Source organism: Drosophila melanogaster, chromosome 2L (genome assembly GCF_000001215.4).
Source record: "Drosophila melanogaster chromosome 2L".
Classification (NCBI taxonomy): Eukaryota; Metazoa; Arthropoda; class Insecta; order Diptera; family Drosophilidae; genus Drosophila; species Drosophila melanogaster.
In genome coordinates, this window is record NT_033779.5 from 14509018 (window position 1) to 14531260 (window position 22243).

General features: G+C 41.0%; 1 protein-coding gene, 1 long non-coding RNA gene and 5 other non-coding genes across 8 annotated transcripts; 2 read left to right on the forward strand and 5 right to left on the reverse strand.

The window, feature by feature from the left end:
• Positions 1 to 895: 895 nt before the first annotated feature.
• lncRNA:CR45693 (long non-coding RNA:CR45693) lies at positions 896 to 3066 on the reverse strand. The gene has a single exon (NR_124259.1). It is a non-coding gene; the product is annotated as a long non-coding RNA:CR45693 (long non-coding RNA).
• A 6007-nt stretch (positions 3067 to 9073) lies between these two features.
• On the forward strand, positions 9074 to 9144 carry tRNA:Gly-GCC-1-4 (transfer RNA:Glycine-GCC 1-4). The gene has a single exon. It is a non-coding gene; the product is annotated as a tRNA-Gly (tRNA).
• A 145-nt stretch (positions 9145 to 9289) lies between these two features.
• On the reverse strand, positions 9290 to 9360 carry tRNA:Gly-GCC-1-5 (transfer RNA:Glycine-GCC 1-5). Its single transcript has one exon. It is a non-coding gene; the product is annotated as a tRNA-Gly (tRNA).
• Positions 9361 to 9603: 243 nt separating this feature from the next.
• Positions 9604 to 9674, reverse strand: tRNA:Gly-GCC-1-6 (transfer RNA:Glycine-GCC 1-6). Its single transcript has one exon. It is a non-coding gene; the product is annotated as a tRNA-Gly (tRNA).
• A 5620-nt stretch (positions 9675 to 15294) lies between these two features.
• On the forward strand, positions 15295 to 16639 carry CG33648 (uncharacterized protein). Of its 2 annotated transcripts, none has more exons than NM_001299004.1 (4): positions 15295 to 15556; positions 16026 to 16169; positions 16226 to 16396; positions 16453 to 16639. In NM_001299004.1, the coding sequence occupies exons 1-4, from the start codon at positions 15494 to 15496 to the stop codon at positions 16606 to 16608; spliced, it is 534 nt and encodes a 177-aa protein (NP_001285933.1). In that variant the 5' UTR covers positions 15295 to 15493; the 3' UTR covers positions 16609 to 16639. The 2 variants fall into 2 exon arrangements, with proteins under 2 accessions (NP_001285933.1, NP_001027265.2); NM_001032094.2 differs by lacking the exon at positions 15295 to 15556 and adding an exon at positions 15788 to 15974.
• Positions 16640 to 21528: 4889 nt separating this feature from the next.
• Positions 21529 to 21599, reverse strand: tRNA:Gly-GCC-1-7 (transfer RNA:Glycine-GCC 1-7). The gene has a single exon. It is a non-coding gene; the product is annotated as a tRNA-Gly (tRNA).
• A 237-nt stretch (positions 21600 to 21836) lies between these two features.
• Positions 21837 to 21907, reverse strand: tRNA:Gly-GCC-2-1 (transfer RNA:Glycine-GCC 2-1). Its single transcript has one exon. It is a non-coding gene; the product is annotated as a tRNA-Gly (tRNA).
• Between the last annotated feature and the right edge of the window lie 336 nt (positions 21908 to 22243).

Below are 22243 nucleotides of genomic sequence, written 5' to 3' on the forward strand. Positions count from 1 at the left end.
CAACCGCAGGGCGGCCTGCAAATAGAGAGAGAGAGAGAGAGATAGAGGGAGAGGAGGATGGAAAAATATCCTGCCCTATGAGAAGGCATATTTTATTCCTCAGGTAAAATGTCAGACTAGGGGAAATCATTTTACCCCAAAATTGTTTGCGGTTAGCCAGAGAATGGGCCGCAGTTGCCCTTTTCGGGCGGAAAATTGAGCTGGCCAGTTCAAGGGTCTGGACTGGGTACTGGATTGAATCAAAAGTAAAGTGGCCATGATTACATTCCATATGACGGTTCAATCAATCAAAAATTGATTTCCCATTGCAAATTTCATGCAAAAATGGCTGTCAAGGATTGCCTTTGTTATGGCAATATACATAAGCTAAAAGATTAACGAGCGTGATTTTATTTATTTTAAATAAATTAAATACGTAATATCCATAAACGTTGCTTATGTTGGGGGTACCATTTATTTTCCCCCTACTTTTAAATATTTCGAAATAAATTTCTAAGAAAATCAGGTTTTACGTTCATCTATTAAAAATCAAATTCATACCTTGGGGCTTCCCAACGAGCAGCCATTCAATTAACAGACAAACAGACAGATGAAGATTTACCTCATCGCCAACTTCCATTTCCCCCAATACGCGAACGGTAATCAATTAATGTTGTGTAGGGGAAATCACATAAATTTGCGTAACATTAAACGGATCGAGTCGTCGGCTTGAAACGGACGCATTCGATATGGTCACATTTCACAAATTTTACGAGGAGCCTTTCAAGTTGATAGAAACATTTACGAGCCACTCCGTCCATGGCCGGGTCTCCAGACTTGGTCTGGTTCGCCTGGTAGCAATTGGTAAACAAGTTTATGGCCAGTCTGCATCCAACTGCAACTCCATATCCACTGCACATTTTCTCTCTTGATTCGCCGACGTGGCTATAAATTTATTGCACTTCCTTTTGCATATAATTTTCAAATTAAGTGTTGCTTCATGTAAATTGATACATTTACTGAATGTATTTTTCGAGCTCTTTGCTGATAGTACCAGCCAAGACTAGTTGGCTGTCCGGCTTTTAAGATTCTCAGCGAACGAAGTTAGGGACCATAAAACGCTGCTTTTCAATGATTCATGGGGTTCTACATATTTTCTATTGCGGAGCGGCCCGGATGTCAGAAAATGTAGGTGCAATAAATTACCTAAATAGTGTGTGATTTAAGTCGTTGTTAGTCAAGTTTAAGAGAGCTGTTCAAAATAATATTGCTGACACGCAGAATAATGGTTATCGTTGTATTTAATTGCGAAAATTGTTTGCATTAAAATGCGATTTTAATTAAACTATGAAAAACTATGTTCTTATTTTGAACCACGTCGTATAAACACACTGAAGCAAACTAGTGTGCTTAGTAACAAGATAATATAATACTTAGAGCAACGTCCTTCAATGGTTTGGCTAACTCTGCTCATCTCACCTTCTCCACTTTTAGTTCTTGACGGTTTCTTCAGCCATTTCTTGGCCACTTGAGCGCTCCTCGGGCAACTTCGGGGCCTTGCGTTCCTTTCGTTCAGCTGACAGTCACTTCCTGTCAGCGTGGAGCAGCTCGATCCCCTGGAACCCCCTCTAAGCCCCGCCTGTGACGGCTCATTAGCATGTGTGCGTGGCTGGTCCTGCTACTCTGCCCGTCACTCCTTTGGCCTGCCATTAATTTCGCAAACTCGCCCTGCTCGTTCGTCTCTTGTGTCTCCTTGGGGCGTTTACAACTTAGCCAACTTGCAGTGTAACGCTTTGTATTGTTCACGCAAAATTTATTTCCGCTACGTCATGAACATCCTGCTGTCGTCGTTGCAGTTGTAGTTGTATTGTAGTTGTCCTCATCAACATCCTTGTTGTATTTGTTGTTAATTTACGTAATAAATACGCTTGAAAATGTTGCACGCACATGCAAAATGAATTACGTTGCTGGGGAGCAGCAACGGCAGCAGCAGCAACATCAACAACAGCAACAACAGCAGCAACATCAACTTAACTGTCACTTGTCACAGGGACGTTTCAGGGGCCTCCCTCTGGATGTCCTGGCGGTGCTGTCGTCTCTCACATGTCAACGGGCGTCGCTTTGCTTGGCATTTTTGTGATGTGAAATGAAGCAACGAGGTGACAGCAGCAGCAGCAACAGCAGCGGCAGCAGCAACAGCAACAGCAGCAGCTAAAGGGGAGTTGCTGCTCCTTGCAGCGGCAGCATAAAATGAATTACTCGCGTGAACAACAAAACCTGTCAGAAGGCTGTCAGCTGTGGAGGCGACACGTGGGTGGGGCCCCATGTCGCATTTGCAATCGCCCAGTCTCGCTGATGTTGCTGGTGTGTGCTAGGTGTCAGCGCATCGCATTTGAAATCCTCGCACACTGAAAAACAGTTGACAGTCAGCAGTCAGGGCAGCGACAAAGTATTGCTCCCGACATTCAACGCCAGCGGCAGCAGCAACAGCAGCAGCAGCAGCAACATGTTGCCATCGCTCGCATCCATGGCCATGCATATGAAATGTGAGTGTGCGAAATCTTTTGTGGGTCCGTGGCCCATGATTATCTTACCTCAAATTGCTTGTAGCAATCATGGAAAAAGCAACGTTGCGGTTGTCAAGCTCTTTGGGTTCTCCCTCGTTTCATTCCGTTTTCTTCTTCTTTTTTTTTTTTTTTTTGGCCACAGCAATTTTCATTTTCGCACTCCATTATAAAGTAATTTTTTTGCATTACTTATGCCTGTCAACGTCTGGCGCTTTTCGCCGCTTTCTTCTTCCTGTTTCCGAGGCAACGCCCCACGAACGTGTGGGTATCCTTCTCGTTGGCAAAGATTAATATGTTGCCGCTGTGCCGCATCCTGTACTCACTCGCTCAGTTTGCCAGCTTGCCGCTGTTTGAACGCTCGCATGTGTGACAGTTTGCAAATGTGATTGACAACTGACACTGGCATATAAATTCAAAGCTTTCGCACACACTCAACCGTTGACAGTGTACACGGAGAGGACAGTATCCGCAGCAACAGCAACTGCCTCCTGCCTTGAAGGCATGACAAACTGACTGACTGAATGACGGACGTGCCGGAGGTCTGAACGGTCGCACTGACTCACTAGCTGACTGACTGACTGATGGCCCGACTGTCTGCAATGCAGTTGGGTGTTGTCTCAACTCAACTCAGTTAGAGAACTGGGCAAGTAGTCGCAATTCATCAGCGAAAGATCTTGGGAAAGATTTAGGGTTGTCTTTTGCACTCAGCTTAAGCAAATAATTAATTACAGTCCATTTTGAAATTGGGTTTTATAAGTTGTAAGAAATAACTAGAACTAAGTTATATTAGGTTTCTTGTTGGTTTTTGAGTTTGTTGGATTGTTGTTTTATTTTTTGTCATTGAAGACTGCAAGATCATGATTAAAAGTACTCAAACAAATACTTTTCCATTAATGCAAGATATACATTTCCCCCAATTCGAAAGAGCTCAAGCCATTTGATCGTTCCGCAGTAAGTACGATCATTATGGTGGACCGACAACTCTGCGAAGTCATTTCCCCAAAGTACAGGTCTCCATCTATATTTTGTTAGTTGCTTCCCGTTTCTTTCAATTACCCAGCCACGGCCTATAGAAACTAATACCAATTATCATGACAACTTCCGTTTCTCAGCTCAAATTACTGCGGCCTAATTGCTATTTAGGGCTCCTTTCGGAACGTCGAGCCGCGTAATGTCCAATTATTCAAACAAGAGACGGAGCCCATAACCGCTGACACAACCGTCCGGCCCGGGTTTGATAATAGACTCATCAGACATCGGTCGCCATCATCGTCATCATCGCCACGCAGCAGGTAGTTCCTTCAAAAGGAGGGAAAACTCATTTGGGAGAGTACACAGGAAGAAATGAAAATGATTCAAATACCGGACCTCCACAAAACTTCCGAACTTAAGCTTATGATGTTAGCCCATTGGTTGTGTAATGTGATAAGGTTCAACTTTATGGACTATATCATACTAAACCTAGTGTATTAAAGCGTTAGATCGACTGTTAATCGGATGCTTTCAGGTCTATCTATCTCATGTATTTCTCTCTGTGTATTAGTGATGAGACGCAAACCTGTCGCTCGTGCTGACGACAAATGTCTTCAGCGGAAGTGACACAACAAAAATCCCTGGCAACCGAAAGGGAACAAAAAACGCTTGATTATAAATGCCCGATGCCGCGAAGAAAATAAAACTAATAAATTGATGTTGATCTGGCGATGCTGGCTACCGTCTCAAAGCAAAACAAACGCGCCATGACAATGACAAAATCAAGCGGCAGGGCTGACAATGATGGAAGTGACAACGACAATGGCGCTGAATGACAGGAGGATGTGGATGTGATGGCACTGCAGAAGCAGAAGGAGTGGGGCGTCGGCAGAGGGTTTTCTGGAGGGGATCCGAGGGGTCGACCAGTGGCAGCTGTTCGCTAACTCGACACTCTTGGCGTGACTTGTCAACGGGCATCATTCGGCTGGCGTCGAGGTTGGGGTTGCCGTTGATGCTGGAGCAAGAAGATCATCATTCATGACGATGATGATGCGGTCTACGCCTTTTGTTTATCAAATTTCAATGAGATTGGACGACTGATGGAGGTAGCACATCACTTTGAAACGCATCGTCTTTGTGCTCAGCTGGGATCGATTTCACTGAAACTAGCATCGGTCTTGGGGGGAATATATCAAATTTTAAACTCGTACTACAAGTAATGATTCTAATACAAACTTTATCTAATTTTAGAAATTATAATATTACCAAACTTGGGTCTTTACTTCGTTGTCACCATTTCTCGTGATCTCCATGCTTGCGGTCAGTCTTGTATAGATTTTGCCATCCTGGCCACAGGAAAAGACAAGCAATTCTCCGTTTATCCGTCAGTCAGTCGAGTCATCGATCCATCAGCCATTCAATCATTCACTCATTTCGACTGTTGTCACTCACTCGCACTCGAGTGGAAGGAAAAGAAGGGAGCCGGGGCAGACGAGGCAGACGGGGCAGGAGACTTCAGGCAACCACGTTGCACGATTCCGTGGTGCGCTTCAATGAAAACAAACTGATATTTGCCTGACACTTGAGATTGATTGTCATCCATCAAGGGAGCTGCTGCTGTCGTCTGGCTGAGTGATTGAATGGCAAGGATGCGCTGTTTGCATTTCGAATTTACATGCCAGCCCCGTTCTCGTTCTCGTTTCCATCTGGACTATCTACCTACCAACCGCTCCCCAGGCTGGTTGCCCTGCCCCTCAGTATTTCGGCGTTGGCCTGAATTGATATTCAATTACGTTTTATTTTGCCAAGCCAAAAGGCGGCAAGGAGTAGTAGGTCCGAGTAGTAGGTCGGCTTGTGGCTTTCACACTCGGTCCACAAGTTGTTTTGACCAACGTCTCCATTACGTGACAACCTGGATACAAGTGATGGTCCTTCTTGGCACCGTGGATCTTGTTTGCATTGGCATGTTGGTTGGCCGGCTGGAAGAACCGCAGAAAAGCAGAAAATCTGCCAATTCAGATTGGCCTTCTCAAGAGTCATGTGGTCAAGCAGCAGCTGTTAAGTTGCCATGTGATATCCAATTTACACGAAAGATGCTTGGAATCAGTGAAAGGCATAATTGTGCGACTCTTTTTTATGGCGAGCAAAGCAATATGGCCTCGAAAAACCGTACACGCATTTGTAATAAAAGTCGCGCACATTTTTTCAAATTAAATTTCGAAGCCGTTTCAATTGCAATTGAAGCTCAATTTGTTTTAATTAAAAAATTGTTTATGTCGGTTATTCATTGAAAACATTGTTTTAACATGTAATATCAATTTGCTGCAATTTATTTCCAATCAATAAAGATCTGAAATTTCAATTATTTATCAAGGCATTTGAGCGGCGCTCGCATAAGCAATCTCAACATACTGTAATTCAACCTTTTCGTATACTCGAATGACATTTTATTATGTTTAATAGTATATATAGTCTACTGGATTTAATTCTCATGTTATATAAATTTAGTGTTTTCTTTTATCAAACAAGAACTCCGAACTCTCAGCTCCATATTCAACTGGGAGACATTCAAAGACAAAAGACAAACACACATTTTTCATTTGGTTTGACTTTCCTCCTCGAGGCACCAACCATTTTCAAATCGTCCAAGTAGCGCATAAAGAAATTGAATTCATTAAACATTAGCTTCCTGACACGATCGTCGCCAAGCCTCCGCCGGCAGAGACCTTAAAACATTTAGTGTCGCAATATGCAAATCCATAAATTTTCTGCCCCAGACAGGCGGGGAGTGTGAGGGGATCCGGTGGAGGCGATGGAGCCTCAGTCCTCGGTTGTCGGAGACAAGACATACACACGCGATAAAGAAATTCGATTAGGCATCAATTTTAAATGAGACGCATTCCCCTGCCTCCTTGCCACGACAGGCCGCCTGCTGTGGATGCCACGTAACCTGATATGGTGACACTCGTCCATGTCGTTCACGTCGTCGTCGCGGTTGCAATCTAATTTATGACTTAATTATCAGGCCATATTTAATGTGTCCAATAAACTAGTCTACAAAATTATACCAACACGTCGTTGTTTAGGCTTTGCCGCGATCTGCGGTGCACTGAGAACGCTAATCGGATGGGAATATTTAATTATTTCTAAGAATACTTAAGGAATGATATTTAGGAATAAAGATTTCAGATAAAATGGAATTAGTTTAAATTAATAATTTAATATTAATGTGTTTGTAAATACATTTTAATAGGAAATCTGTTCAGCTGAAAAACCTTCTATGTGGTATTTAAGATTTAAATGAGCCAGTGGTGTAAAGATTAAACTTGTTTCAAGGTTGCCACTTAGATGTTCTATGGCAATGATTGCAATTTCTTTCAGTGCATTGGTCTTGGCTAGCCTTTGCTTAACGCGTAATCGGAGCGCGGGGAACTTGAATTTCAGCAACTCAACTCGCCAACTGTCCGTGGTGTGGCCTCCTTTAATTCTGCGGCCATCAATTTGCTTTTAAATGCAACAATTTGGTTGCCATTGCGGCGGCACCACCGACAGAGTCTGCACCACGTCATCGTCACCGCAGCATGCAGCATTATTATTTTTTTTTTTAATACGTATTTTGTTTTTATTTTGGCAGTGGCGACGGAACGGTCGATCGGGCTTGGCTTGGTTGGCTTGCTGGTTCAGCAATAAAAATTTCGTGAAGTGGCAATAAAATTCCATTTAAAATGGCAGCGATTATGTCTCAACAGACCATTAAAGTCACTCAAATGACAACTACTACTTAGGCACTCACAGCCAACACACCGCACCACTTTCAGCATCGCCTTGGACGCACAGCAGCATTTATTTTGTATTTATTCTTCAATTTTTTCTTTATTTTTTTACTCCTTCTGTGTTGATCGTGGCTCGCAGATCGCGACATTTGATGACGGGCGCCGGACTTGGAAGTCAACCGCATTCGCACAGTGGGGCACATTTTATTACCTTGGGTGGTGCCGATCCCACCAGTGATCCACTTGCGTGGGTGCCTCCATTAGTATTGTGGATTGATCGGATATGAACTTGGAAAGTTTGGCTTGCCATATAACGAATCACTGTAAGTAATACAACTATCGAAAGCTACATTTCAGTCATGTTGTTTACAATAGTTTTAGATATATATTTTCTTTATTTGCATACATGGCCCTGATTTCATGCTCTTAACATTCAATTACTTTGGGACCCCAGTGGCCTCATCAGGACTTAAAAACTCCAACCAAATTGCATTTTTCCCCCAGTTTTTCTTGTGTGCTCAGCTGAAAAGTGGACGAAACTACCCCAATGCGAATTTCCTGCTGACTTTGCATTTTATTATTTGACGGTAGAGTCTGGTTGCCACCACTGCCGCGTTTTTTCCCTCAGTATGATATGCTCATTTTAGCAAACGACTTTGGCTGCTTATGGTCCGACTTCCTGGCCATTTTGGCACTATGCACTCTCCGAGGTTATGACGTCTTCGTCGGCACCATCATCGTTTAGATAAGTGAATTTTTTCCTACGCAGGGGGTTGTATAATTTCTGTTGATAGGCTTAGGTTCTATAATATACTTAGCAGAGTTTTCATGACCCGTGCTATGTAAACTCCATGGTTGCAAAGGATGTGCTTGCGAAACCCAATACAAAAAGGATGTTTGCCCGTACATCTGAAATTTAATGCCAAAATTTGACTTTCAAGTGGTTCGAAACAAAAAAGAGCGAGTATTGTCATCCTATAGGGGTCCCCATTCTCCCAACTCGACTCCAGTTGATCCTCATTAGTGGTCACATGTCAGCTTGACGCGCATTTGCTGTATAATTTTGTCATTCATCATTTTTCGCCCATTTCATTTTGCGCTACATGCCGAAGGACTCGTATTTCACGCTCATCCCTCTGCTCCTCTGGCCGTTTCCCGCAGAGTGGTGTCATCTTTTCCAGCGTCGCATGACATGTGACAACAATGTGGAACCGTTGTCATTGTCGCTGGTAGCTGTTTTGCTGTGACACCTCCCAGCATTCCCCTGCAGAAGTTTTCGGGGCCAGTGGATCTCTGCCCAGCTAGGTGTGATTTTCAACAAGTACGTTCATTTTTCTGCTTCAGTTTTCCCATTTTCCTACGCATCCCTGCCACCGTGAGCCCTGTGATATATTACCCAACCGAAAACACGACGCTCGAGTGAGTGATGAGTGACTGAATGGGCCACACTAATGAGGGAACCGAGTGCTGGTCAGCTACTGTCAGTCGGCATGAAAATGAATGACATTCGCTTGGGTGTGTGGTTTGATTAGCCAGCAAAACTGAACGACGACTAGAATATATTTGGTATGTCTTCTGTGGAAAATAGTTGCCTAATTGGCGCTTTTGATATTTTCATTATAATACACCAGGTAAAATAATATGTTTATTATTATAAAGATATAGATTTTATAAGGATGCTTTACTATCTATACGGGTATTTTAAACGTTATCTTCTAGTAAATAAGAAAAAAAAACTGTTTATCCAATTATGTTCGGAATTTCAGCTAAAGAATTTACGAAGCATCGGTGGTTCAGTGGTAGAATGCTCGCCTGCCACGCGGGCGGCCCGGGTTCGATTCCCGGCCGATGCATAATACTTTTTTAAACTTTTTTTTTGTATTTCTAATGAACTTGTTTAAATTGTATTTGTAGCATACTTATTATAGATAAGATATAATCATATCAAAAATATGATAACAAATTATAATATTCAATATCATAATTAAAATATTAAATTGCATCGGCCGGGAATCGAACCCGGGCCGCCCGCGTGGCAGGCGAGCATTCTACCACTGAACCACCGATGCTGTCGTGAAGATGCATATTTTCCGACAAAAAATTTTTCTTTTAGCGAAAAACTTGTCTAGGATCTCCGCAAAAACCATTTGTTGTGACTGTAAAACCGGATTTCGAATGCAACCAACCAACTTCAAAGACTTGGGTGAGCAGGTTTGAAGTTTATGTTTGTAAAGCAATTTCGGATGATGGTAAATCAAAAATAAACAGAAAAATGTCATAATTAAAATAACGCAGGTATTAAAATACTTGTTTGCATCGGCCGGGAATCGAACCCGGGCCGCCCGCGTGGCAGGCGAGCATTCTACCACTGAACCACCGATGCTTCTTAATTTGATCCGCCAAAATATACAAAATTAAGCTTATGTCGGACGGATTGAATGGTGTTTAAAAATAGACAAGAGATTATGAATGAATTCATAAACTAAAACTCTAAGTTTCTAAATTTTTTTATATTTGTTATATAGTTTTTGATATGGTCTAATCGAATTCAAAACAACGTCAAGGGGTACATAAATATAACATTTCAGTTTCCAGAATTCCCAGGTTATCCAAACGTGAAAGACGAGTACCACTGACAGCCGTCTATTAACTTCTGTGAACTCAAACATCTAAGAGCCTATTAGCAACCAGAGCTCAACTACTCATGAACGCAAACAAACAAAGCTCTCAGGACTCGCAGGCATCAGGAGACCCCATAATTAAGGTAACCTGAGCTAATTTTCCGAGCACACCACACCGCGACAGACAACAATTGTCGCCAGATTTTGAACCGTTCCTGCCAAACAACCCTTCCAGGCAGGATGTCCATCATCTGACAAGCCCAGCCCAACCCTTTGTGTTCCCGGCCCCGTTGACAAGCGCTGAAAAATATCAAATTTCATGCAATTTCAATGTGAAGTGGTGGCAGGAGTTGCGAAGAGCAAAACCAAAAGAAAGCCAACCAACGCTAGCAAAGAAACTCAAGCTATTGGACTTGTAAATACCACTTAAATAATAAATTTAGTTGTTTTATAAATGTAATGATATTAAGTTTTGATCCACTGAAAGTTTTTATACCATAAACTCTGCAAGAAAATTCGCCTAATTAAAAAATAAGAAGTGTATAATTCCTGCATTTTCAATTTTTTTTTTAAGTGATGTTCAAGTGTCATATACTCCTTTGCCCACTGATTACAGGGTACGATAAAAAAGACTCGGCGCGGGAATTGAGGGAAATATGACGACGGTTTTTGAGTGACAGCAGCGCGGCAACACCTAATTCAATTTAACAATTCATTTATCATAATCAGGCATCAAGCCGTTGTCACTCACAATTACGATCAAGCCGTAGTGAAGGCCGAGCAGAAAAGGCCAACAAAAGGACGCCCCGATTCCTCCCCTCAATCTTCTCGTATCGCCTGATTGCCCCGCGCTACTCGTCTTACTCTTCCTGCCAGCCTGCCGCCAGGATCTCCTTCCTCTGCCCCATTGTCCTCCGACTCCTCGGTCTTCCTGTCTCAGTCTCAGTCGCTTCCTGCCAGCCTGCCTGGGACTCGCTATCTGTCACTTGGCTGCCAGCGGTGCAACGCAGCACGAAGTCCAACCAGTCGGCGGCGAAACAGCCAACAACTCATTGTCAGTTAAATGTTGAGAGCTACTCACATTTTAAATGAGACAACAGCGAAACAGCTGCGAAACGCAGAAGACTGTCAGATCTCGGGGGAATATCGAGAAAATTCATAGCAGTCAAGACCTTGGCGGTTACCAAAAAGTTAAGCGAATCAACTCCCCCACGATTTCTTTCAAAGTAAAGCGATCAGTTTTAAACTAATTTCTAACCCATTTCTTAGTTTCCTACACAATATAATTAATTCATAGAAATTCAAAAAATGGGTTATAGGTTAATCATCATTTTATGTTTTTAGAAAGGACTATATTTTACGAAATCATTTTATTCTTAGGCCTACCAGCTCTGTCATATGTACATATATTCTGTTCCATATTCACTAAAAACTACAAGCAGGAGATACATTCTGCAGCTTCTAGTTACGTGATACTCTAGACTATCGAGCTTCCAGTAACATTTCAGATAAGACTTAATTAAAATGAAATTTCAAAAGGTGGTCACAATTTGGATTGCTGGTAAATATTCGTCGAAAATATCCTCGTTGCTTTAGTGTACGTACACATGTGCATATTACATATTCCGTGTTGCATTTCTCTTTGCTCAGCTGCCACTTCCACTGGCCATTAATTTAACGGCCAACAGCAGTGACAGAACAGAGGGAACACCCATGCTGCCCCTTGTGTTACGTTGCTGCGTTACGTTACGTTAGTGTGCCCCCTCCGCACGCTGTGTGGCACTATCTGTTTGGCTCGTAGTCATACAACACACCCACCCCCCTCTTCGAGCCCTTTTCGAGCTGTCAGCCAACAATGCTTTCGCTGTCAGAAACAGCAGAGTTGCTGCTGTTGCTGTTGCTGCTGTGCAATTTGTTATACGTTGCACTGTGGATTTTTATAACAATTTCTACCATATTTTTCTAGACCAGAGTTTGGGGCGAGGGTGTATGGGGCATATAAGGATGGTCACATGTCAACAACAACGATGCATTCTGACAGCCCAATGACATTTTCTACATTTTCGTAAATTGCTTCGATTTGTTTGGGGGCCCTTGGCGTTGTTGGTTGTGTTATATGACCGAAGGCAAAATGGGTCCCCACTGCGTTGTGCAATGGCAACATGGGAAGGATGTGACATCCACGTGAACGTATTTATTTATATAGATTTTTTATCGGCTGCACATTTTTGTAAACTCGGTAAAGAGCTTGGTGAAACTGAAAGGAGCTTTTCGATTTCAGCTCCATCGCTCTAACCGAAACTGCGACTGCATTTCATACTCAATCATTTTTAGGTTTCTCACATTTTTGCTGACTCTTTCATCACAATTGACACCAAACACTGCCAGCCCCTTTATGTTTTTATTATACCCATAAATTTTCATTATAGTAGATATGATGTACATTAGCTTGTTCAGTTTCCTTTCAAGTTAATTTGATTTGATGGCTTTTTCGAATGTGTATTTTTATAAATATCAGCTGGCGTTTATAATGATCTACACGCGCCCACCATTGCAAGCATTTGTTTTGGCTATAAAATATGAGCCAACACGGCACTTAATTCTCAACGAAGCATTCTGTGCCACAGCCCCATGCACTGAAAATAAGGCCGTAAAAGTATGTTGAATGCACTCTAAAAATACAGTTTGAACATCAAATAGTTCCTTAGAAAGAAATAAATATCACACCTATGTTAAGTTGGTTCAATGTGTATTGTTTTTTGAAACTACGCTGGATTGCTAGTAATTTCTTCTCAGTGCATATATGCAACAATGTAGACTGCAATTGTGTTTACCACTTGGTTTTGAGGCGGTGAGTTTGTGCCAAAATGAATGGACCATAAAGCAAAGACACAATAAACGCAACTCGCGCGATTAGCAAAATAACTCTAGGATGACCGAGTACAGTCAGTATATTGAATACAATACCTTGCGAAAAGCTCTATTTAATAATAATATTTATGCATGGCCAGGCCGTCAGACTAATTGACTCATAAATTAGCCAAAGGACAGACCCCTCGTCCACCACCATTTTCTCTTTTATAAAATCTTGACAAATTCACCCGCATGTCTGTGACACTTGGACATCAAGCACGGGGTCTGAGAAATCATGATGGGAACTGCGACAGACGGACAGTGACACAAAGTGCATTTGACAAATGACATTTCACAGACTGCCAGACACACAATCCTGGGGTGGATATTCAAGGGAAGGCCCACATTCTGGGGCCCCATCAAAACCAAAGTGTTTTTAAGTGAATTAGTTTCTCTGATTTTTTTTTTTTTTTTTGCCTTAAGTACTCTTCAGTTGGGTATCGTAATTACCAAGAAGTGGACCTTTAAATAATTAAATTTATATCTCAAAAATTGTAAGTAGAAAAATTGTAAGTAAAAATATATCCCGTTAAAAGTTATAAGCTTTAACAAAATACATTTTCAAAGTCATTAAATATTCGCTGTGCGTTTTCAGATGGCTTATTAGTGCTTAGTACTTCGCGACTGTGTGGATCTCACCCTTAACAAAATTTATATTTATGTCTTATTTTTAGGAAGTATTCAGTTTTTCGTCATTCTTTTATAAGCTTTTCGTCGTTCAGCGTTTCGCGTTGCCATCACCGTCTTCTTCGCCCAAAAGAAGATCTCAATTTCCACTTCAATTTGTCTGCTGTCACTGGTAATTGAGTTCAATTTACAATAATGTGCTCTGACGTTTGTGCGGCTGAGCGCCAGCTGGGAGGCTGGGACATCCGAGCAGGCGGAGTGGCAAGTGTACGAATGTCTTGCGATTGCAATTTGTACCCGCTGACTCTGGACTCCCGACTCCCGACTCCGGTTTCCTTACTCTGATCCCAAACGAAGCCCCCGACCGCTGGGTTTCTGGAGTCAGCACAGCATCTCTTTGGGGGTCAGTGGTGGTCAGGGAGTTCAACAGTTTCCAATTGAGGGGGCGTGACTGCCAAAGGCGAATGGAATGGAAATTGTAATTGATGCCCCGGATATTGATGGCACTTACTGGATTTGAAGTGGTTTGCATTTTTAGAGCCATTGTGTTTCCTATGGTGGGATATTCTTCATCTATGTCTGGACATCAACTTACAGTTTCCTTACGCCATAAATAAATCGAAAAGTGAATCCATTATGATCTTTATTTCGTTGAACAAACGTAAATTTGTGAAATCACTTTATATCTTATATTTTTATACATTTATCATATAGCCTAATAGCCTTCCATTTGCTTTAATGTTTAACGTTATGCTTTTATCATATTCATATCATATATATGCGGTCAATTACGGGCAATCCTGTTGACTAAATCCAGCTTAGTAAACTTCAAATGTAACGTTTCCTAGACACCGAATTATAAACCTTTTGTTATCTGCGAGTCCTTGCCCACTTTACTGAGGTGGTACAATTTTTGCAAACTTTTCAAATAAAGCCAAAGAACATAGGGGTTAGAGAATGGGATTTGCTGAGCTGGTTTCGGGTTCATACATAGGGCATAATAAATCTTTTTAACGAAAACAATAAATCGCATTTCACGCATACTCTGGCACGGCGCAAACACTCTGGCAGCAGAGGAGGGCGGCCAAAAATAATAATGGCAAGACCTAGTAACGGCTGGGAAGAGAGAAGCCAACGTGAGTTTGGCCCAGAGCAGTCAAGGTAAACCCTTTGCCCGAAGAAAATTGTAGAATTTATGCATTGGGTGGAGGAATTCTCGCCGAAAGACAACGAAAACCCATGGGCCAAGTAATTTCTCAGCGTAAAGCAGTCAACGAGTTTCCTCTTTAACGAAAGAAAAAAACACTTAGTGCAACTCTCATACCCTTAAAAAGGGTTCAATCAACTTTTTCAAAGCCTTAGGCAGGACCTGGCAAATTGAAATTTAATTTTATGATTATCCTGAACAGAGCTTTATTTTTAATTTAACTTGACTTAAAAGTTATTTGAATGATTTCTCTGAATAATTCCATTTTATTTCACGATTTTATTTAAGTAAATAATTCGAGCTCTAAAAATTCGATACAAATTTGTATCTATCTAGAGGTATCTCTTGTTACGATACGAGGTATTCCCAAATGCGTGTATGCCTGTCACTTAAGACTTTATACCTATCCCCCCACATGTGTGTGGCAGTTAGCCAGTGTGAGTGTGATTACACCTACTTGAAGTCATATATCTTTCACTTTGCGCTTTCAACAGTTTGTGACGTCCTCTCCCGTCTACACATTTATCCTCCACTCCACTCGAGGGGGCGGTTAACAAAAGCTCTTTGATATACCGCCACCAACTCGACGCGACTCGACTTTCGAGACATGCTACCAACACTTCAACCCTATATATATATATACCAAACCCATAGCCATAGCCATACCCATACTATAGCCTCGCCTCATTTGCTGCTGCCTCTGCCCGAAAAGCTCAGAAGTGGGCATGTCAGCGAAAATCACCGTAAATTTTCCGCATTGTTTAAAATTTATTACACTTTCAGATTTGCCAGCGAACTGAACCGCACCGCGAACGGGGGGCAAACGATGCCTGAATGTTGGGGGTGTTGGTGCGGTTGATGAGGAAGTCGTTTGGGGCACGCCCTTTGTTTGCCGGGGTTTCTCCGGGGCCGCCTGCTATCTCTGACATGTTGCTGTCTAATAAGTGTAACCAGTAATTTTCTTATCACGTAAACTGACTCATGTAGCTGCCACCTTTTGGCCTCATGGAGCCAGAACGCTAGTTTGAATATTTTAAAATCTCGAAACTGATCGGTAATAGCGCATTTATGGGAATTTTAAAAACAAATCGTTGGATATGAAAGCATTAACTGTAATTATAAATCTTATTAGATAGATTTATATTTAAAAACATTAATTACTAAATATTATGTTCATAGAGATGTACTCTGTTATGGTTTGATAACTATTAGTTTTACGGGTTTTGTGTCCAACTCACTTTAATATAACATGGACCTCGATCATTTGGCACTGATGATAGTAGTGATCCTTTATGGCATTAACGACGTAAGTATAGTTATATAAAAGTAAAAGATACTATTAATTTTTTTTTAGGTCACCCCGAAGGTTGAGTTCACCAACATCAAATGTTCGTCTTCTGACACTTCGTACGTTTACTACGAGAGTTGCCGTATTAAATCGGTGAATAGGACGTATAAGTATATTTCTGTGAATTCCAGACTGTTAATATTGCCCCTTACAAATGCCACAGTTCGTATAAAAGTGATTTTTATTCTTGTATAATTAATTAAAAGTATATCTTCTAGATAAACGTTGCCCTATACAAGCGATATAATGGCTATAAGCCATTTCTCTACAACGTTTCTGTGGATGCCTGTAGATTTTTGAGAACTCAAAAATCGAACATAGTCGTTAAATATTTATTCGATTTAATTCTCTTAAAATCGAATATAAGAAGTCCGACCTGCCCATTCAATGTAAGTTAACCAAAATGAGTACTTATACGCCTATAGCAAAAATACTTTTTTAGCAGTCCTTTATTTCTGTGGATAAGCTGACTACCAACTTTCTGAATAATAAGCTTACGCAAGTTCTGCCAGTTCCCGAAGGCGACTATCTTTTTGCATTTAGATGGTTCTCTTATAATATTTATCGTTCCTCTGTAAACGTATATATAACGATTTCCTAAATGTTAGTTTTGAAAACTTGGACGCCTAGGTAAATGGATATATACATAATGTACATTCTTAAGATGACACCTAATCAATTTTTATTTCAGTTGATAATCTGTTCAAAAGGGATTCTTCATCATTTTACTAAACCAAACATAATTATTAGATGTATAACGCTTATGTATGTAAATTATATGTTGAGTACGTTAGTAATAAATGTTGCTATGTGTTTTTTTTATAACATCCTGGACAAAGTAATAATTTCGAATCAATTGACAATTTCATGAACAGAATTTGACAATTTTAAGCACTAAATTATCATATCGGAAACATAAATATTAAACTAAATACTAATGCTCCAATGTTATCCCATAAGCAGACAAAATATAATGTGTGCATAATTTTCGGCTAATCCATATTTCATGTCCGACAACTGCATTGGCTTTTGGAAAATCTCTACGTTATCGAAAACATCCTGTTTTTGCGGAAAGCCCGTTTATGAAATATATACATATATAGTGCCCCTCGCTATGAGTATCTGATAGATATGGGTAAACAAAAAAAGGTTAAGCCAGAACCAAACTCGAAATTCGAATCTAAGCTCGGACTGCATCCGCTTGTAAATCATATTAAAATATTTATGCTGCCGCCCGATATCCCCTGCTGTTGCTTTATTTTTTGTCGTTTGGCTTTCACATTTTGTGGGGCCAACGATAAATTGTGAACAAATGACATTATGCACATGTGCTGCGGTATCTGTGTGTGTGCGGTTTATTTAGTGCATTTAGATAAAGCGAGCGAAAATGTCAACTCTAGCGACTATTTTTCGTGTTCGTAAGTTTGTTGGGACTGACACTGCCACTGCCACACAGCTACTGCAACTGGCTGCAATTATCGTGCAACAAATCATGGCAACAGTGGGGATTCAATTCAGTTGGGGATCGGTTCGGTTGGACTCGCTTCGGTTGGGTTATTTATGAGATTTTAGGATGCCAGCTCTCTGTGACCTCCGCCGGATGTTTAGTCGCAGTAACTTTTGTTTTGTTGTTGGCCACCGGAGGTTGGGACTTATAATATTTATTAAAATTATGCACACGGTTTGGCATTTAATATATGTAATGACGGTTAAAGCGGTAGCTGGTTCCATTGAATGGATGCTCAAAACAGGTGTAATTATTCCTAAAAGCGGTGACTGAATAATTGATATCAATAGCGATGGATAAATGAAAAGGTATTTACTCTACTAGCAGATTTTTGGACATGATTAGCATATTTAATTTTAATCCAGAAACGTGTTTCAAAACGTAATCGCATTCCAATTGAAGCATTTAATATTACGTACGGAAATGTAATAATATAATATAATATATAATATAATATAATTGCTATTTATCGCAGTAATTGTAGTAAATATAATAGCTAAGCCTATAAATCTGTTCATAGGGCTTATTAACCAAAAATTGATTACTTATTTTATTAAATATATAATATCGGATTGGATGTTTTGACTTACATATAAGAGCAGTTCGAAAAACTTATTCATATATTAATATTCTAGATAATAACTCTTTATAGTCAGTACATAAACGTGTTAGTTTTCATATAGAAAACACATTTTCGAATTTTTCTTCCGTCGCAACCTATCAAACATTGACCGAGTCCAGACGTGGCAAGACCAGACCCAATGTCACAACAATCTCCAATCTCCAATCGATTCCCAGCACAATTGCTGTTGATTAAGATGCTGATGGTGCCCCCTGGCCACATCGCTCTCCATTTGTTGGCTGTTGTGTAAATGTTTGTGTTATTGATTAATTACATTTACAACAATCAAAGTTCATTGAGTGATACCAATCAAAACAACGCCAGCAAACAACATGGGATGCAGTGCGATGCAATGAATCTTCGAGTGGAAGTTGGAGTGGTGGGGCCAAATGGACGCGGAGCGATCGGAATGGCTAACTGAATGACTGAGTGACTGGATGACTGAGTGACTGAATGACTGACTGAGTGAGTGACTGAACGAGCAAAGAACATGTCTAATGTGCTTGTGGTGTTGCCCCTTGCTGGCTGATTGCTGCATGTTCGGCTTGTCGCTGCTTGTATGGCATTTGTCTGTTTTGGGCTCCGCGTTGCTTTGATCTTATTTCTTTCTCCTTTTTTTTTTTTTTTGATCTTCACTCGCTTTGATTGATCAATTAAATTCATTTGTAAACAACTTCTTGCCGACGATGATGCGGCATAAAGAGTACAGATGTATTCCCCAACAGAGGAAGCCGGCGTCCTCAAAGAGCGGAGAAGATTTATTTGGTTTTCTATATTTACGCGGGAGTCGGTCGATCTGCGGTCCGGTTAAAGCCACAACAAACACATCCCGCTGATAATAATTACCAGATGATTGGGCCTATCTGGATAAATTGGTTTTGAGGTTGCAACTAGAAACAAGAATTTGTAAATTTGATTGATGCTTATTCCATTTTTATGGTAGAAAAAGCCTTAATCTTATATACAGATGAGTGTTGATTTATTTTTATTGAATTATATTTTGAGTATTTTCGGTTTTGAAATGAGCATTTTATTTTTAAGTTTTCCCACATTTGCACAGTAATTTCAGCCATCGTGTTGGCCATGTACTGCAAGTTTATCGTACATTTTTATAGCTGTCAGTGCGTTGGCTGTCAAGTGTCAAAAACATTTGCAGCGTGCAACGCGCCAAATGCAAAATGCAAATGCACTTACGAACGTCTCTCGCCAAATGCCTGACAATGACAAGCCAAGAGAAGATATACATATATAAAAAGTGTACGTACTTGCTCGACGGATTTGCATTGTTCGCCAGATATGTATTACACAAGTCACAGGCAGTCAGCATAACAGCAGTTGGGTTTACAATAGTTCCTCGTGTTCGAGCAGGGGCACACACATGACTAACCCACCAACTGACTGACTAACTCGCCGACTGACTGACTGCACGTACATACATATAGCAATGATGATAATGACGGTGCCATGGGGTTGATGATGCTCTGACATTGCCTGACGCCTTGATTAAACTGTCATTTAACTTCATTTATTTTGACACAAAACTGACAAGAGACCCCCATTCTAAGTGGCAGCTTATTCAATTTTGCACACCCGTCAGCGAACAAAGAGTATTCAATAAAATAAAATTAAATACTATTTATTATGTAGTTCGTAGACGTATTCCATATGCAATCCTCGATGCGGTCATCACACTGCTGAGAGATTGCATATTCAGATGGGTTACCCGATCCCAAAGTAACAAATCAATTCCACTCATCCGCAAGTCATCATCGAGAGGAGGCAACTCATTTATGCTAAATAACAAGTGATTAAAGTTCGTTTTGCGCCGATATAAAGCTGTCACTAAACATAAATTACAATATGTCAGTCTCGAGAACCTTTGACTTTTATTAATGTAAACATGAAAAGCAACACGCACGCCGAACCTCCGAACGAGCGCACAACAGCTACAACATGCTGACACTGAAAGCCGAGATAAGTTACCCAGGCACACAGACTGGGTCTTGGGACCTCGTCTCATACCCCGACCATATAGCCCAGACCCAGACCTAAAAACCCCAACTCCCAAGCCGGGCTCCACTTGGAACCAACGCTGACAGGCAAAAGTTTTGTCCAAGCGACGAGCTGTGTGTTTGTTATTAAAGAACCCGATGTGCAGCAGTGCAAAGAAGATGCAACACTTGAGGCTGCCTAGGATGGGATTATGGTATATGGTATAAAATACAGGCCCCAATTCTGTTGTTGGCTTGGTTAATGGTAAACTTACATATTATATTAATTTATCCTACAAAAATGACTCGCTTTTCGGAAACTTCCTTCTCTACTCCTGTCCCAACATTATTTTTCATATCAGTATGTTTCACTGTACTATAACAGCACCACCCCACTAGTTTTGCATTCATCTGGCCATACCTCCGTATAACGTCCTGGGCTTTTGTGTGTTTGCGCTCACTTAGCGATCATATCATTTTGACATGCTCGTGTGTTTAAGCTGTCAAATTGCCTGCTGTCTACGGCTGCTGTCTGCGATAGCTTGTGGCTCCCTCTCTGTCCTCATCTCCATCTCGCTCTGGCGGAGTCTTAACTATCTTTTCGCTTTACATGGACTAGTCGCTCACTCCTCGGGGCCCCGGTTGTCTATTTGTATCTGGACAGGCACTTCGGTCGGCCTCATGCCTCCTTAAGTTGACGTGTTACGCTGTCAGCATGGAGAAAACCTCAATTTCAAACTGTCAGTTTATATGTCAGCTCCAACTGACAGTTCTCCATGTTGTCGCTGTCTCTCTCTCTCTCGCCGATTCGTTTCGTTTCTTTCATTGGGTTACGTGGTTTGGCATGCGCTAGCTTTGGCTTTTCCACGGACTTGGATACAGATACAAAGCCAGCGACAGCGACAGATACTTAGATGGGCATTTGAATAATGCGCACACAAGTCTGGCTTACAAGAGGGGCTTGCTTGGGGATACTATACTGCTTAAGGCTGCTCATTTGGCCATGATCCTAACTCTATTCATGGTGCGCGCCTTCTTCAGGGGAAACAACTCAACTCGACTCATTCGGACTGCTGTCCGCATGGTGAATGGGCAAAAGATACGGATGTGAGTACGAGTCCGCAGAATCCAGTGATCGTTTCCCAACCGATGTTTGATTAAGTTTTACAACCACGATTTCTAGAAGTGAGACGACTTTTTAAGTAGCATGAAGTTGTACGGCCGATGCTACTGTACTGATTAACTTCATATGCGTATAATAGGTAAACTTCTTTCATGCATGTTATATTTTATACAGTAATTGACATTAGTCTTGTAAAAATTTTGTACTTTTCCACTAAGTAGTGTTAAAAAGTTAACCTTGAGAAAGGGGTTTTTCCCTTAAATATCAAAAAGCTATTTTGCATCGGCCGGGAATCGAACCCGGGCCGCCCGCGTGGCAGGCGAGCATTCTACCACTGAACCACCGATGCTGTTGGAAAAGTTAGGTTTTCCGCATAAAATTTTCCTTTTGGCAAAAAAGTTGGCAAACATCTTTGAATATGAATATCAAATTATGGTTAAAACCGGCTTTTTTTCATATGAAGAAGTTACATAAGAAAAAATCAAACTTGTTCAAAATAACAGATTAATATGCAATATTTGTAAGTGAATGTGACTATTTTTAAAAAATTAAAACGTAGTTAAATTATGGTATAAAAAATGTATTTTGCATCGGCCGGGAATCGAACCCAGGCCGCCCGCGTGGCAGGCGAGCATTCTACCACTGAACCACCGATGCTTCTTTATTTCTTGCGTCAGCATTTTCCAATAATAATAACTGGCCATTTAGTTTTTCCATCGATGCCGAATCGTCGTGCCAATAAAAAATTGGCAAACATAAACGCCCTCCTTCCTCTACGATCATAAGGATCATTATCATCGTTATTATAATTCCTTTATTTGATAGATGTTTTGTTAAATTATATCCTGAGTTAATAAAATACTAAAGTAGAATGCCTCTCTCTTCACCTGAGGGACAAACCCCTTCTCAGGCAAGGACAGTTACCTGGCCGTGTTCTTAAGCGATAAATAAAGTTGTGAACATTGGCTCGATTTGTTTGTAGGTAGGTCCGCC

Excerpts from the sequence above, each read along its gene's own strand:
- CG33648 (NM_001032094.2), top strand. The coding sequence starts at position 15,909 with ATGGACCTCGATCATTTGGCACTGATGATAGTAGTGATCCTTTATGGC. Across the intron at positions 15,975-16,025 it reads GCATTAACGACGTAAGTATA|GTTGAGTTCACCAACATCAA; the intron begins GTTATATAAAAG and ends GTCACCCCGAAG. Across the intron at positions 16,170-16,225 it reads TGCCCCTTACAAATGCCACA|ATAAACGTTGCCCTATACAA; the intron begins GTTCGTATAAAA and ends TATATCTTCTAG.